This window comes from Battus philenor, unplaced genomic scaffold, assembly GCF_028537555.1.
Source record: "Battus philenor isolate CCGP_79_NKW_IND1 unplaced genomic scaffold, ilBatPhil1.0.hap1 SCAF_11, whole genome shotgun sequence".
Lineage (NCBI taxonomy): Eukaryota > Metazoa > Arthropoda > Insecta > Lepidoptera > Papilionidae > Battus > Battus philenor.
This window is the reverse complement of record NW_027181673.1, coordinates 5,483,446-5,500,985: the sequence shown is the minus strand read 5'-3', so window position 1 is coordinate 5,500,985 and position 17,540 is coordinate 5,483,446. Positions and strand designations below refer to the sequence as shown.

Sequence of the window (17,540 nt, the reverse complement as noted above, 5' to 3'; positions counted from 1 at the left end):
CAATATTATTACTTTTTATTTACATAATCTTATAAAATATATACAATACATATGGATAACTTCACTTGTTGTAAATATATGGAAAAAGTTTAACAAAACTATATAACAAATATTTTTAACATTTATATATATTTACAACAAAAAAATATCTGGCTCTAACGCTATATTTGCCATTTACCAATTGCCAATTACTTTGTTAAAGTCTATTGATAAATAAAAATACATAGTTATTATTTAATGTAATTCATACATTCATTCAAAACAAGATTTATAAATAGAAAATCATCTATGATAGAACATAAATGGAAGAAATAGGTTACAAAAGTTTTAATTAACTCATGCCTTTAGCAATTTTATATAGTTTGGATTGAGTTTGCTTAACATAGATTCATCTAGTTCTGATAACTTATGTATTCTTAGATGGCTCTTCATATTGCACCTTTGGGCATAACCTCTTCCACAGATGGGACATTTGAATGGAGTTTCTCCTGTGTGGAGTCGCATATGTTCTTTGAGGTAATCAATGTGGAAGAAACTTGAACCACAAATTGCACATACTGCTGGTCGAGAACCTTAAATTATGGAAATTTATTTTACATACAGAACACGAATGTCCAACAATCATTTCAATGTAAATATACTTCTATTTATTCAGATTATCTCAATATATATATTGACATATTCTGAATCATACAAGTTCAAGCAAGATTGCAAGTGGACACACCTCAAATCTAATTTCGTCCTTTGATCATCTGAACAAGTGTTGCGGATGGTTGCAGAGCTTTGCAAGGCGTACTGAATATTGAATATGCAAGTTTTAAAAGTAACAGTCGCTGACCTTTTTTAAACACTATCTGCCTATATTGATACGTGGTCAAAAAGAGGATAAATTTTCGTAGACGGTCCTGCGAGTTATAATCCGCAAATTTTTTTTGCACACTATAGTACAACCTGCCGAGTATCAATTGCACACCAAGGGGTCTGGGACCACATTGGGAACTAATATTATGAAGCAAGGATTTCTGACGGGAGCTATATCGCCATCTGGTGGGTGAAAAATTCCAAAGAAGTAACTAGTCCTAACGCAATTGGAGATCATTTAAGTTCAATCCATATCATCCAAGACTGACCAGATCCCTCTAAGAACATTTAAAATTTTTACATGGTGTAAGCAAGAATGTTAACCCATTTGCTTAGTATTCGAGATAAACCTCATTATTACAAATATTACTATGATGCAATGGTTACTAAGACACTTTCTTTTTTAATTAACTTAAGACAGTGACAATGTAACATGTAACCTAAATGCGAAAATCTATAAAGATTTTAGCGGTTTTTTAATTACTAAAATACATTGTTGTCTATGAAATCACCCAATAAATAATCATTTAAATAAGTATTATATAGTAATAAGTAAATAAACAAAACATACGCAACAATATTTTTTTTGTGTTACAAATTTTATATTTTATTATGATTAGGTTTTCTTTTAGTGTTCAAAAGGATTGGTAGCCTATTTATTTTCAACATTCAACTTATGATATAAAGTATTTATTTAATATTCTAATAAATGAAAAGTAAATGAAACCAATACCTGTATGAACAGATCTCTCATGAACAATCACTGATTTATGACATTTATAGTTTTTGTTGCATATTTTACAGGCAAACACTTTTTTGGGCAATGACGCTTTGTTATGAACATTTTTATAATGATTTGTCATTTCTCCTTTAAATGCAAAACGACTGCCGCAAGCGGTACACACAAAGTTTTTATCATTCTCATGTTTCCGCTTTATATGCCGTTTTAAATAATAGTCTGATGCACAGAACCTTGGGCACTTGGGGCATTTGACAGGATTTTTAAAATGAAAATTTCTCTTGTGGATGGAGAGTTTGTCTTGGTCTTTGAAAACTTCTCCACATAGATCACACAGTTTTGGTAGCGGTGGTCCTTTTGTTTCATTTGCTTTCAATACTTTTTTCAAGTTTTTCCTGGGTTTTTTAGTAGATTCCACAACTTTGCCTACCTTTAAACTGAAAGTTTACCAATTTTTAAAAAAAATATTAATTTGCTAAAATAAATTAATTGCCATTTATCAATACATTAACCGACTTAAACTTAAATTAACAAATAATCATTGCATCCAAGCAATGTAATAGTTATCATTTTTTTATTATCATTCACAGGAGTGTGTTATTATTGTTTAAATACTTGGTTTCAATGCCTTGTACAGCCATATGTACACTCAAGTGTTAGTAACCAGGAAAATTGTGCATACAAATATGCTTATGGTACAAATGCAGATATTTATAAGATGCTTTAGTGAAATGTAATAAAAAGAGTTCCTCTTTTCTGTCCAGTTAATTAGGGAATAAGCCACTACTAATAATTAATATTAATAAATGATCAATATATTGTTCCACTAATTTAAGACAGTTTATTTAAAAGCCATAAATTAATTCTGCACTCTTAGACATTTTAAAATTACCATATTACAAAATGTAAAATTTTTAAATGTAATAATCTATAGTCTATAAAATATACACTATTTTCTTCAATAAAAATTACTATATTATTCATTCATTGGTTAAGAGAAAGCTATAGATCTTTTTTGGTTAGCAATTAAGTGATAATATTATATATTAACCATACTAAAAAGCCTTAATAACAGAACTCAACAAAATCTAAATAATTTTAAATTATTTTTTGTCTTTTACTTACTAACATTTAATTCTATGAAATGATCAATCTAAAAATAGCTTCAAAAATGTTAAAATGTCATTTTTACAAACTCTAAGATTTATTTATTTTTGTTCAGCAATTTAGTCAGAGATTTTTTTTAAAAAAATATATTACCACCAATCTTCCCCACTCCATGTATCATCCTCTGATACAGAAGATGCTCTTTTATTTGTGCTATTTTTGACATGAATTTTAGAGGTTCTATTATTTAAATTTCCTTTATTAAGTTTCCTCTTTACACTAACATTTGTTAACTTCAATTGAGTTTCTCCACCATTTTCTTCCAACGCACATGCTTCATTTTTTATATTTGTTACTTTTTCTTCCTTGATAAAATCATTTTCATATGGTTCATTTTCTTTTTTTAAAACATACAACCTATCCTTTAATATCTTGCTAGATTCTTTGAATGTATTCATAAAATTAATAAAGTTATCTAAACTTTGGTTACAGTCATTGCATATTTGACGAGGGCACCCTTCTAGATCTTCAATCTTAAAAACAAAGTTTATTATAAAACTTGGATATTGAAATTTCAAATAAATAAAAACAATTTTTATTAACTAAGAAGCTTACATCAACCTGTAGACAGGTTAAAATTTTGGTATGAATATCTTTTTCACCACTTTTTTCAAAAATTGGATATATTGCACCGTCATGAAGACAAATTCTACATACTTTATTATCAGGGTCCATGCTGTACCAATAGAAATTTCATTTAATATGATTTTGATAATAAGACACTATGTAAATAAACATTAACACGTATTGGAAACTTTTATTGACAAATATTGAAATCAGCTGTAAGTTGACAAATTAGCTAAAAAAATTATGTGCGTTCCTATAATCATTAATGCTTTAATTTTTTTTTAAATTTACTTATTAAGAACATGCGTTTAAAGACTTTGTATTTGATAAGTTATACATTTTAAATATAAAAATCAAGCAGATATTTTTAAAAAATTTTTATCGATGTCCGCGTTTAAATATTTAAACTTAATGCTTTAGTATATATTTATTATATAAATATCGTAAAATGAGTATAATGTATTTAAAAAATAGTGAGATCCAGAAATTAAATTTTATAAAAAATATCTCATTTTGTATTTATATTCTTGAACAAGATCACAAGACTAAGCATAGACAACAGTTTTATCGAGCAATCGTTTCTGTCATCAGGTGATAGGAATTGGGAGTAAATTCCTGAATAAAGGATTACGGCGATATTTTCCTAATTCAACATGTCAGGGAAAGATAAATTAGCAATTTTCCCTTCTCGGGGGTAAGTAATATATATTATTCATATTCACTAAATTGACTACCAAAATATATATATTTAAATGTTATTTTTTGGTTTCAGAGCCCAAATGTTAATGAAGGGCCGCCTGGCTGGAGCACAGAAGGGCCATGGGCTTCTGAAGAAAAAAGCTGATGCTCTACAAGTTAGGTTCCGTATGATTTTGAGCAAAATTATTGAGGTAAGTATACATAAAAGGCAAAACGACTTAGCGTACTCACTGTAAAATTTAGGCACTTGGATCAGATTTAATTAAAAAACTATGACAACTCTGTAAAATAAAGCTCTAATTCAAAAATTTTCAGACTAAAACCCTTATGGGGGAAGTCATGAAAGAGGCTGCATTCTCCCTCGCAGAAGCTAAGTTTACTACTGGAGATTTCAATCAGGTTGTGCTGCAAAACGTCACCAAAGCGCAGATCAAGATTCGTTCAAAGAAGGATAATGTTGCAGGTAAAAATTTCGTTATTAGATTTTCGTAATTTATATCGACATTACATAAACAATTTATTCTAATATTGTCATGGCAAACTTTATGAAAAACCCAGTTTTATTTAATTTGTTAATATTTTTTGTCTAATAAGATTATGTTAAGATATATTATATAAGCCAATTGGTATTGTACTTTGATTCAATTGAATCAATTAACATCATTTCAGTAAAGGAATATTTTTAAAGATATAATTAAATTTAATCACTTCGTTCACTTGTATAATATTAGAGAATAAAAATCTAAATATAATTCTTTTCATTTAATGATCTTTATTTAAAAAAAAAACTCATTTTACAAGAATCACATTTAAGCTATGTATACTTAATTTATACTATGTATAAATGTAATTATTGTAAAATTAAATTTATACAAGAATCTAAAATCATACATTTGTTTATTGTCAAAACCTTTTTAAGATATTTTTCATATATGTTTCATGTAGCTTAAAGTATATTTTATTGCTACACTGCTACAATATACTGAACCACAAATATTTACTTGTACCTTATTACCATTGTCATTGAGTGGTTTTTTTTATAAAGATAATTATTGCTGGATATTGAAAGAATTACTTATATTATTAATATCTGAAGATTGTTTTTGATTTTTATAGTGTTGCTGTTTAATTGTTAGTTGTTATTTTTCATTTAGCATTAATCTACAGTATTTCTGTAAATACATGTTACTAATATACAATGTAATCATTATCCATGTTTCAGGTGTTACACTTCCAATTTTCGAGTCATATCAAGATGGCTCAGATACTTATGAATTAGCCGGTCTAGCCCGAGGTGGTCAACAGCTGTCCAAGTTGAAGAAGAACTTCCAGAGTGCAGTCAAACTACTAGTTGAGCTTGCATCTCTGCAGACTTCATTTGTTACTCTTGATGAAGTTATCAAGATTACCAATAGACGTGTCAATGCCATTGAGCATGGTCAGTTATTTGTCTTTCAGTGTAAATGTAATGAGCCTAAACATGTTGGCAAAATAATGTACATTAAGAGAGAAGGATGCCTATGCTGTTGTTATAGCAGTGGATGTCTATTGGCTGACTTGACAATGATGATGACTCTTCTTCTTAAAGTGCCATATTTTTACAAACATCGGCGACCATTAGGGGAATCTTCATTTTTGACATAGTGGCTTAAATGGATTGAATGGATGCTTTTTTCAAACCACTGGCATAAGTACAACATGATGTTGATGAAGAGACAATATTATTACCAGGCATAACTTATTCTTGTTGCGCAATCTGGAGCTCCAAGTTTCGCCAAATATGGCCTATCATAGTGCTACTGAGAATGCTGTATTGCACCAGAAGAAAGCGCAGTGAGGTTGGACTGTAGCAAAAAGATTATTTTATTTATGTTAATCCTAATTTATCTTTGCCAGTTAGCCTTCATAGTTGTCCTTGACTTTTTTTTGGTCTCACATACTTATCAATATACTTTTAAAATGGGTACCTCTTTCTCTATAAGCTGCAGGCAGATCTTTGATTAAGGCTTGAACTTTTTTGAGATAAGATTGTTGTCCAATTTTTACTTAAACCTGTACAAGTATTTATTGTTTTTAATAATACTCTTACATTTACACCTGCCCTTACACTGGCTTCAAAGTTACATAAACTTACTAGATAGCCTAGTACATATAATATTTTCCAGTATCTGTTTTTTTTACAGTTATTATTCCTCGCTTGGAGCGTACACTTGCTTACATTATCTCTGAACTTGATGAATTGGAACGTGAGGAATTTTATAGATTAAAGAAGATCCAAGACAAGAAGAAGATTATCAAGGATAAAGCAGAGGCTGTGAGTGAAACTTCTTTTTTTTATTTATTTATATAATGCAAGTATAGAAATGGATAAATTATATTTTACTAATTTGAGACTTGAAAATTGGTGCAAGCAGATAGGGGACAGTTAGAAAATTTTATCCATTTTTGTACTTTGATTTTGAAATATAATGTGCAAACTTGTTTAATTTACATTTTAAATTTCAATTTTTATTGTATAGGCAAAAGCGGCCATGGTTGCATCAGGTAACGACGTACGCGACATCGCCAACCTTTTGGATGAGGGGGACGAAGATTTGCTTTTCTAAACCATCACTTAGAAGAATGTAGTGCAAACTCCAGCCTGTTATATTTAGTCAAGTCGAAGTAACGCTAGGTCAAAGTTGTAGCAATTTTACTGATTGAAACTCATTTGCTAACCTTTGCAAATATTTGCCATCTCTGCATCTCTGACTAAAGCAATTTCATTGATATTACAGTGTTCAATTCTCTGTAAATAGTTGTTGGTCTTCATACAGTTACTCAATTGAAATTATATCTTATTGCATAAAGGTTACGGCACAAAATGCGTTAATCGACAAATTTTATTGGCTGTTCTTTCATAGCTGCAAGCATTCCAACAAATCCTGTTAGTCTAAAGTTATTTACGATTTCATAAAACTAAATGTAATCAAATAAAATGTATTAATTAAATAAATCGTTTAATGAATTAAAAATGATTAATTTAATACATGATTTCAATGTTTAATTGTTTACATATACATTTGTAATGTGGTTTAAAAAACCGCGACCTTCAATATGTTCCCGTGAGGAACTAATACCAGTATAAGTACACCCATATAGTATTTATGTTTTTGAATTGTTATTTGATAATGAATCAATATATTTTAAGTAAGGATCATGTAAATACAAGTTTGCGAAATGAAATATATTATTATTATTTAATTTGTCGTTTTCTTTACTAATTAAATAAAAGTTTTATCTATAAGAGATTTGTTTAATGTCCTTGATGTCTTTTTTTCTTACATATACTCGGTTCAGCGATTCAAAAAATAAAAATGTTGCAAATTGTTTTATTCATTTTTTATTGAATATTCGGATTCTTTATTTAAAGATAAGAAATTTGCTTATATAACAAAATATCTGGGATTGATGAAACGTATGTAATGTTTGCTATACTGGTATTTTTTAAATAATGTGCCAAAAATCGCAGTTATAAAAAATACATTTTTTCATATACTGGGGCTAAGAAGCCGTCGCCGCAACTTTAAGAATATGGATCCAATTTCGAGTTATATTTTAAACGCTGTTCGGGAAATATTTCTTTCACATAGTTGTGTATTGTTAGCAGTAAACATGTTACTAATAGCACATATCGAAGTTCTCTTCGGTGTAATCTTACCGACTTTCCAAGTTTTTTATAAACACTTCTTAGGGAAAGTGGAATTTTTTGAAAAGCGTGTCTTACAAAAAGAATGTTCTGGAAATATACCAATAAAAATCCCTGAGCACTTTGAAGTCATTGAGTCTCTAGTTATTCTTTAAGATTATTCCATTTTGTAGTGCGTTTATGTAATCGCATACACAGAACATTGGTAACCCAGCGGAGTAGCTTAGAAAACTGAGACTTGCGATCGAAGGTTGCAAGTTCGATTCCCGAGATGCTCTAATGTAATTCACACTTGCATTATTTATATAGGATTGCCACTGTTCACAATCAAGTTTCAAGAAGATGGGCAGCAGCGTCCTCTGCTTACCATAATACCACACTGTCATCACCAACTTGCCTGTCAAGCGTGGCGATTATCGTATATCCTTCTAAAGATATATTTGGCAAAGGCTTATGTTTTTCTGTAGGAGTCTATGGATTGAAACGACGACGACAACGACGTAGAATCTGCTTGGAATCATATCAATGTCAATTCATAAAATAATAGGACGTTTCTAATATAAATTAATCTAAATCACGTCAAGTAATAACATAAACAATCAGCATAAATTTAAACGACCGTTATTTATCACATTTTGCGGTCGTGTAAACGCATCCTTAGTTATTACCAACTAATAAAATACACTATTAATTTTCTAGTATAAACGTAAAATCAGATCTTAGGTTTCTTGCAAAACATCTAACGTTAAATTTGATATGTTTGATACATCGTTTTAGGCACGGGATGATTATGAATCACGCCCACATGCATAACTTCACTGTGACTATCAATCACATGTTTAGCATACCTGCCAAATTACAGCTAATGGTATTAACACACGCTTACAAAATGATTGATTTGCGTCATGGAACATCAAATAAATATAATATTATAAATGATAATCGCTTATGAGAAAAATATGCTTATGAGAAAGTTATATTACTGTATAGATATGGCTTTCTTGGGAAATTTGATTATTGTTACCCGTGGAACTTGAAACTTTGTGTGATAATTAAACGAGATAATATAAATATCTTTATGTTATAACGTGTAAGTAAAAAGTATTTAATAAATAAAAATAATAGTAATTTTTATTTCCTTAATGTAAGAAATTACAATAAAACCCATTGCTTAAAAAACACTTTATATTGTGCACAATCTCTTCCGTACAGTCAATTACTTTTAAAATAACACTCAGGACGAGCGTTAGACAGCAGTATAAGTAGGAAAAAAAAAGGAAATTCAAACAGCTAAGATATTATGGTCATTTGAAGCTTTTCTAAAAATTTTTACTTCACAATAAACGAGATCAATTCAACCACAAGATGTTCACTGTTGGATATGGGTTTCTCCCATAGATTTCCAATTGGACCGGCTGAAAGCCGCCTGCATAAAGCGCGTTCCGAGGACCTAACAAGATCTTCCGTCCACCTTTTGGATAATGATCCTACGCAGAGCTAGCCAATGTGTGGTATGTACTCCAGATCTTTAAGGACCCTTAAGTATTTTACAATTATTACTTGATATAAATTACGTTAACACAATTCCCTGACAGCACTAAAACTAATTTTCCCTTCAAACGAGAAGTTGTCTAGGATCCTATGTTAAAATAAAATAACATAAAAGCTTAAATACAATTTGAAACCTGTTAATTTGCAGAGCGTTACCTTAATTAAAGTGTAATGCACTTCGTTCGTACAAATCGGGTTGACCTATTTATTGTAGATGAATTTAATTTGCTTGGACTCCGAAAACTCTCGTTACATGATAAACGGGAATCGGACCTTGGACTTTTATACAAAACATCTGTAATTTTTCCATGAGGGCGATTTTATACCGGTTTTTCATTTATCCCACTGAAAGCTATTTATTCATATCCTTCTAATAAGAATATTTATTTCCTACTATAGTTGGTACATGTCGTTGCTATATTTAAATTAAATTTTTATCTTAAACATTTATTACATTTTCAAATAAATATAAAAGAAAAAATGTCTTTTCTTTTATAATATTTTTATTTCGTCTGCCTTAATTAACATATCTCTGCACCACCTGAACGGTTGTGGTGGATAATATCTTCGGTACTAAGTTCTACATTATACTTCGCATAAGTGTTTAAATAAATAATAATGCGGAAAATTTAAAGGCCAAACATCGATGTTTCTGTTTCGAATTATATTCATGTTAATCTTACACAAAATATATTAAATTTGACTTATATTTGAAAACAGTAAGTTGCTAACTTAGTTTTTAAAGGAAAAACCCGCAAACGGAGTGGTTGTGGAGAGAGGCAGGGAGGGAAGTGAACAGGGGAGACGAATAATCAATACCCATAGAACTATAAACAGCTGGACATTAGAATAAACGTTTTATGTGACGTGTAAGATATATTAAATATGTTAACAATTGTTTAATTCATGCTGTATATACAAAATGTTTTTTTTTTGTTGTATATTATATATAGTATATTATTACCTATATTTTAACTTTTTTCCTATTATTGTTTCTGTAATAAAGACAAGATAAAATTTATTTCAACGATATTGTCGGATCTACAGTCAGACCTATTATGTACGCTATGAATAAAACGATAGATATTTTTACGTGGCTTTTGATCTCGGCCGTATTATATTTAACTTTCCAGGTTGATGGGTCTTATAGTAAATGTTAGTGGGTGGTAAATGTATTGAATAGCTTTTGTAAAATCGGTTGTAGAATAAACGTATAGATAATACCTTTTATTCCAAAAATAAAAGAAAATTATGCCATAAAATTTATTTTATTTTAGTACTTTTTTAATAACGTATTTTTTTAAAGTATATTATTATGCCATAAATTTAACTAAACCATGTTCATTAAGAAACGACAGTATCTATAATTAATTATTACCTTTATTGTTAGTTTATAAATAAAGAAGGAAAATATTAAACGTATTAATTCATATAATTTTTTTAAAATGACTTTTGTGATTGTTCACGAGATAAGAAATTTTGAATAATAATTGTAAATTTTTGATTCTTTGCGTGCCGAACCAATTTTTTATATCGAATTAGGATGTTTAAAGAAGTCGTGTTGCACTCGGTACATTAAAAAAACGTCATCATTCTATATTTGAATCTTAGATATATTATACTTATGAACTGCTAGAGTTGGTGATTGTGCATATTAGATCATGTTAATGTATTTATATATCTGTATTTTAGACACAGCACATATCATGTACATTGGAACAGTAATTTTAACCTAGTCAATACAAACATGAAGTACGGCTTAACGCAATACGCAATCTGACTACTATCCAATAATCGAACCTATTTAGCTGTAAATGAATTCTCAGAGCGTTGTTGGGGGGCAGCGTAGGGTGAATCCGAGGGAAAGGGGTGGTTGTAAAGGTCCGTATTCTCCTTAGCAAACATCAAACTATTTTTGTACCTTACTTCATTCCAATAAGATTCAAATTCCATCACATATTTGCAAGTTTAATTATTGAAATTAATTTGCAAATATATTGTTACTTATTATTTATTTACCTGCATTCAGTACAAATTTTAATTGATCATTTAGTTAGTACCAGTATTTATCTAACTAAAGATTTGCATATTTCTAATGTGAATACAAAAAAGAATCGATATTTGTTTGAACTAGTGGTCAAATCTGTGTGGCATACGTAACCATTGTCTGTGTCTAAAGTCCCCCGAGACAGGATTCGACCCTAATAATACGTAATGCAGGAGATCTCTATAAAAAAGAGACACAAAAGAACAGGTGTGGTCCATAGGGGACTCCCCCTATTGCAGAAAATACACTCGAAATTTTCCGGAAATTTTATATAAATGTCTTGATTGATATATGATATGTAATCAAAGGATCAACTTGGTTATATTGAATCTTTTGAAACTAAAAATGTTTTGACAAATGAAAAGACCCACGTATAGATATACAGGTGGATTGGTTATAATAAAAGCTTTATAGGGGTTAATGTTTTATTATTGGTATGTATTTATATATTTACTTACAATTAATGTATAGTACAATTCGTACAAAAATCGATAGTTTCAGCAATAATAAAGTAATGATAACATACGTGTAGAAAGAAAGTGCGTTTTTAAAAATCTTTCTTTTTTTAATTCAATTTTTTTTTAATTTGTCCGCACTGTCTTTTCGAGTGCCGTTATTTTATAAAAATACATTCTGGCAAATTTTTAATGTGCCAAAGAAAGTATTTTGATCAAGTTTCATATCTAAAGAGCTATGCTAGCTTGGTGTATTTGCATAATCAATGAACGTCCTCTCAACCCACTGGTGGGTGAACTTTCAAAGAATCCATTCTTAACTGATCTTTAATTGGGAAAATAAATACTTTTGTTAAATTTTAAGTCTCTAAACGATAAGATTTCAGAGACATTATGATGAGTGATCGGTTATAGGTGTAAAAGTATCAAGTGGTCAATGCTCATTTGTCAGTGACAAGCTTTTAACCTTACAAAATCATTACAAATCACGCTGTGTAAAGTGATCATTCTGAAATATGTTAAATCAATTAATTTCTTCAAATGCAATGTGTCAGTCCAATACTTTGGTCTGTAAGGAATAATTAACATCAGAAATTCGAATTTTGGAAACGTTTTTTCTTTCTGTATTAGCATTAGCTTATTTGTTTTTTCTGAAACCATTCAGTTTGGAATAGTGTACAATATATTGATGTGTACAATATATTGATTGACAGCAAATAAGCTATACATTCACTGCTTTAAAGCTTTTACATCTAAAATCAATCATCTTGTACAGATACACATACTTGCTAAGAGCAATTAAAAACAGCTTTATAAGAATATGTTGCAATGCAAAGGAAAAAAGAGAAGCTAGGCAGTAAACAGAATAAGGTAATAGGTTTATGTGGCCAACGGTGATCATTTACAATCACGACTTACTGGTATTCCGAGTTACATCGTTAAAATACTATTTTATTAAAATGTTTGTATCAAAATAAAAATCTTGTTAATTATACTTATAATATAACGCAGCTAAAGATCACTTTTTATCCCATTATGATCCTTAATTTAATATCGCCTGCAAAATGATAATATCATGTTTAGTAACACAAAGAAAACCAGGGTTTGAAGCTCAACCAGTCGCCGGATCAGTCCATAAACATGTGCGCCTTTTATTCTTTCATCGGCTGCTATATATTGCAGTTTCCTTTTTAATTATCCCAGTGTACCCTTTGTCGTCGCGAGCCTGACACCACAGAGAGGGATTGCGAAGTGGTTGCATTTTGCAAATGTTTTGTTTAATGCACCGAATGACTTTCTTACTAAGAACGTCACTACGTAGCTACTTAAGAAATTAAAAATGACTTTATCGTGTACACTTATATATGTAAACAAATTGTACCTACTTGCCAAATGAAAGTGGTATCCATATATACATCGAAATTGTAAACATTTCTACTAGAATAAATTAAATTTTAATGTCAACAAATGCTTGTGTCTATACTGAATTTCGCTTAAGTTTTGTATACAGGGTGATTGGTTACGGGTGTCTAAGCTTGGAAAGCTTGAAAAGGCAGTACAGTCTTTTTAAAAATAAATGGTTTCAAAAACAATAAATACAATTATGATAATGAAGTAAGTTAAAAGCGTTTTCACAGTTCAAATCACGAGACACAAAATTAATTATTGGTTTACTACCTGTCTCTGCAGACCTATCGAAATTATTTTTCTGTTTCATTTATGTAGAAAAAATAAATTACTGTAAAATTTTTCAGTGTGATGATTTTATACAGGATGATTTAAAGTAATAGTAAAAGCTTAAAAAGCTGACAAATGAGCTGTTACACTTTAAAGCTTTATCACCTATGACCAATCATTCTGTATATGTTGACGCCGCTTGATGTTATTTAAAAGATTACAAACATGTTTATTTCAACGAAACAAATCTTCAATGTATTTGAATCCATTACTAATATTTCTTTATATCAACTTACGTTGATTGCTTTTTAGAAAATATTATTTAGACTGCGTGTAAAAATTACAACGGTTTTCTGGAGAGATTATTTTCATATCGCATTTTGAAAGAACTGTTTAACAAGAAGTACAATCATTGACCACTATTTTCAGCGAAAAAATGTATTAATCCCTTATTTTGTATATTTGAAATTACCTAAATAGATTTTTTCGAAACTCTCAGGAAAAGGAAAGAAGGTTTAGTAGTTTATTGTAGTAGTTCTTATCATGTCGAAGTACATTCTCTGATGTGTGCTAACCATTTTTGTCTAGATTTTTGGAATTATCTGAAAGACAAAAAGGTTTCTGCGTAACTTATTTATAGTTTCTTGAATTATTGCCATGGCCGGATTGAGCTAATGTGGTCTTGTTCTAAATTTTTGCTAAAGGAACAAGAGTGTTTATGTAGAGTTATTGTTATCACTCGTACATACATTACTAATTAAAAGTATAATAAGTTAGGGAGAAGGGCAAAATGCTTCGTACCAAGGGCCGCAAATTCTTAAACCCGGCTGATATTATTGCTATTAATTTTTTTACGTTTTACACACAATCTGGATTTGTTAGTTTCTTGATCAGACAATTATTTATATATATTATAATTTTATGTAATATATCATTAGTATATAACTCTTTACACTTAAAACATATAATAACAAACTTCAATTCATAATGTCCAATTCATAAACAAATTAACGTATAAATAAATAATAGTTGCGTATGTGCTAACAAAATTTTTGACCAGAACTTAATTTTTTTGTTGTTTACGCAGTACATTTGAATTAATAATTTTGCTCTTTAAGTAGTGTGTTGACGGCTTATGCCAACGATTATAGTTTTTTTTATTAATTATAATTTGTATCGTTAGTGTTTTTTTTTACAATATTTTTTTCGCTTTTACTAAACGCAGACAGTTGGGAGAGGGTTGCCGCTATTTGATACGAATCTTTCTTCTCCCAGCTGCGAGGCACGACAGCGTTTTATAATTTTTTACAATTTTTCTTACACAAATTTCCCTTATGGGTAAATACAGCTAAAATTTATACATATTAACAATACAATTCGGCAGTTTTACTCAATAATGATTATAGTATGCAGTGGCGTACCTAGGGGGGGGCGGTGGGTGCGGTCCGCACCGGGCGGCACTTACCTTGGGGCGGCATTTTTTATATTTACTTATAGTTGTAAAAAGCAACTTATTCATTTCATATTTATTTTCTTTCTTGAATAATAAATGATTATTATGATTATTAGAAGAAGAAAATAGTAAAACGAGATCAGATGCTGGAATATTACTTAATTCTATGCAATCTTTTTCTTTTCTATGTTACATTCATTTATGGGAACCCGTCCTTTTGGAAATTAAGGACGCTCAAAAATACCTGCAAGTAAAAGGGTTAAATGTCCACCAATGCCATATAAAACTAAATTCTTTGCAAACACATTTCATGGAACAAAGAAATACGCTAGTACAAAACGCTGTTATAGCAGCCAAAATAATTAGTGAAGAGTTATCGACTGTTATCGGAGATATCGACTGAGCGTCGAGTTGGAAGAAGAAAAAATATGAGTGGGAAAAATTCGACGTGGAGACGTGGGGCTATCCTTAGAAGAAGAAGTACGAAGAGAAATGTTTTCATCTATGGACAGAATTATAAAGGAAATAAAAGAACGCTTCGATCAGTTGCATGGCCTTGTAAGAAAATATTCGTGTATATTACCGTGTAACCTACTAAACGAAGAATTTGAATGTCAAATAAATGACTTGATTGACATTGATAAAGAACAGTTCCATATTGAAAGAAAAAGGATCCAGGTTTTTATGGCTGTACCTACACTAAAAAAAGAGGCAAAACATTAGAAAAACGAGGAGAAGAGCCCTCTTGATCTGCTAAAATTTATTCGGCAGTATAGGTTGGAAAATTCTGTTCCCAACATTGTAATTTTATTGAGAATTTTTTTAACAATTTCAATCAGTGTCGCTAGTTGCGAAAGAAGCTTCTCAAAATTGAAATTGAACTTCGTTCTACAATGAGGCCATTAAGATTACAAAATCTTGCAATATTGTCAATAGAACAAGAAATTACAAATAATATAAATTTTGAGAGCATTATACACGATTTTTCTAGTATGAAAGCTAGAAGAGTAGATATTATATAAATATATTTACGAGTGCATACAAATATGTCTAGAAAAAATACTCTGTGTATTAATTAATATTGATTAAATAACTTAATAATTTATTTATGAGTTAATTATTTATTTATTTATTAATTTATAAAAACCACTATTTGATCGACTTATAATAGAAAGGGCGGCAAACTGGAGACCGCCCCGGGCGGCAAAAGTTCTAGGTACGCCACTGATAGTATGTACAATAAATATGAAGTCAGAGAAAAGAACACACTCCGTCTGACCAACATTGTACTTCGATACAAGTTTTTAAAGAAACATTTGCAAATGCGTTTGCTCTTAAGATATGAAAGAGTATCACTGAAAATAATCTAACTAGTCACATCATTCGTAAATGTACTGTAAAGGTTATACAGGGCGTTCATAAAAGGGTTATCCTACCATAAATTACGAATGAATATTCCTATTTACGAACTACGATGAAAGTGGACGTCTTAAAGCATCTTGGGAGTTTTTTTTTTGAGGTCATGTAAACTCTAGTTGAGGTAACTGCATCTATAGGGCGTCGCGTCGATCGCTAATGCAACCGGTAGAGCGACCCGTCGCGGCCACTTGCACGAGACCTCTCCGCACACGCGCCCGCGAGAATGAATTATTGCAACTTCATTTACTGTGACGCTCGCCGTATTTTGTGCTGCGAATGTGGAATAAGCTCTGCCCTTGTTTTTGATCCACATGTTGGCCGTTTATCACTCTTTAATTTGGTACCTGTCTCCAATCACACTGCATTGGTAGATTAATATTTTTGCGGAAACAAAAAATAGTTCGAACTCAAAATATAGGTTGATTGGTTATAGGTGTAAAAGATTTAAAGGAGTGAATTTGTAGCTCTAATTAATATGCTTTCACATTTATTTCCAATTACACTGTCACATCAAGCACACAACAAGTCACCATTCTAAAATATTAAACATTGATTTACTTTCGCTTTTCTCACTATATTATCATTATTTCTGTTATCATTGATTTAGATACAGAGTCTAACATAATAGATGATAGCAAATCAGCTATACGTACAGTGTCACTTTACAGCTTTTACATTTCTAACTAATCACCTTGTAAAATAGTTAATGTTTTTATGATTAATAGTGATTATTTAGGGCATAGAATCGTGATCTCTCATTTTGAGTCTTATTGGCAAACTCACAGTCACTTAACGATCCGTGGTCAGGGCTATGTTCGGGCTTTTCCTACGAAATCGAATCGGGAATAAGAAAAAGAGCAGATAAACGAACGGATAGATATTAAGGTAGTCGTCAAACAATGGATTCAGTCCATTTTCAACCAGACTTATTAGAAATTTTTTCTGGATTATTAAACTTATTATGTCAATTATATGATACGATCTTTTGTATGTCGCAATTCGTACTTTCTCTTCTTATCTGGTTGTTTCTCTCACTGCAGAGGATCATGACTGCTTCTTACTGGGACAACTATCCTCATCGATATTTTTTGGTCTTAGTTTAGAGAGCCTCTCGTTCTTCCTGCTTTATGTAGGGCAGGGACGTTACAGTTTCTGGTTAAAATAGATTTTTTTCAATTTTGTACATATTCTTTTAGTCTTTCTTCTTTCTTTTTTCA

The 17,540-nt window shown here is 30.4% G+C and overlaps 2 protein-coding genes across 2 annotated transcripts; one reads left to right on the top strand and one right to left on the bottom strand.

Annotated features, from left to right (window-relative positions):
* Positions 1–155: 155 nt before the first annotated feature.
* On the bottom strand, positions 156–3,510 carry LOC137930760 (oocyte zinc finger protein XlCOF20-like). Its single transcript, XM_068774067.1, has 4 exons — positions 3,323–3,510; positions 2,861–3,240; positions 1,595–2,037; positions 156–572 (listed from the first exon to the last, which is right to left on the bottom strand). Exons 1-4 carry the CDS (start codon positions 3,440–3,442, stop codon positions 337–339), a joined length of 1,179 nt encoding a protein of 392 aa, XP_068630168.1. The 5' UTR covers positions 3,443–3,510; the 3' UTR covers positions 156–336.
* Positions 3,511–3,901: 391 nt separating this feature from the next.
* LOC137929093 (V-type proton ATPase subunit D) lies at positions 3,902–7,276 on the top strand. The gene is made up of 6 exons (XM_068772128.1): positions 3,902–4,028; positions 4,107–4,224; positions 4,349–4,496; positions 5,256–5,471; positions 6,217–6,347; positions 6,553–7,276. The coding sequence occupies exons 1-6, from the start codon at positions 3,988–3,990 to the stop codon at positions 6,637–6,639; spliced, it is 741 nt and encodes a 246-aa protein (XP_068628229.1). The 5' UTR covers positions 3,902–3,987; the 3' UTR covers positions 6,640–7,276.
* The last annotated feature ends 10,264 nt before the right edge of the window (positions 7,277–17,540 follow it).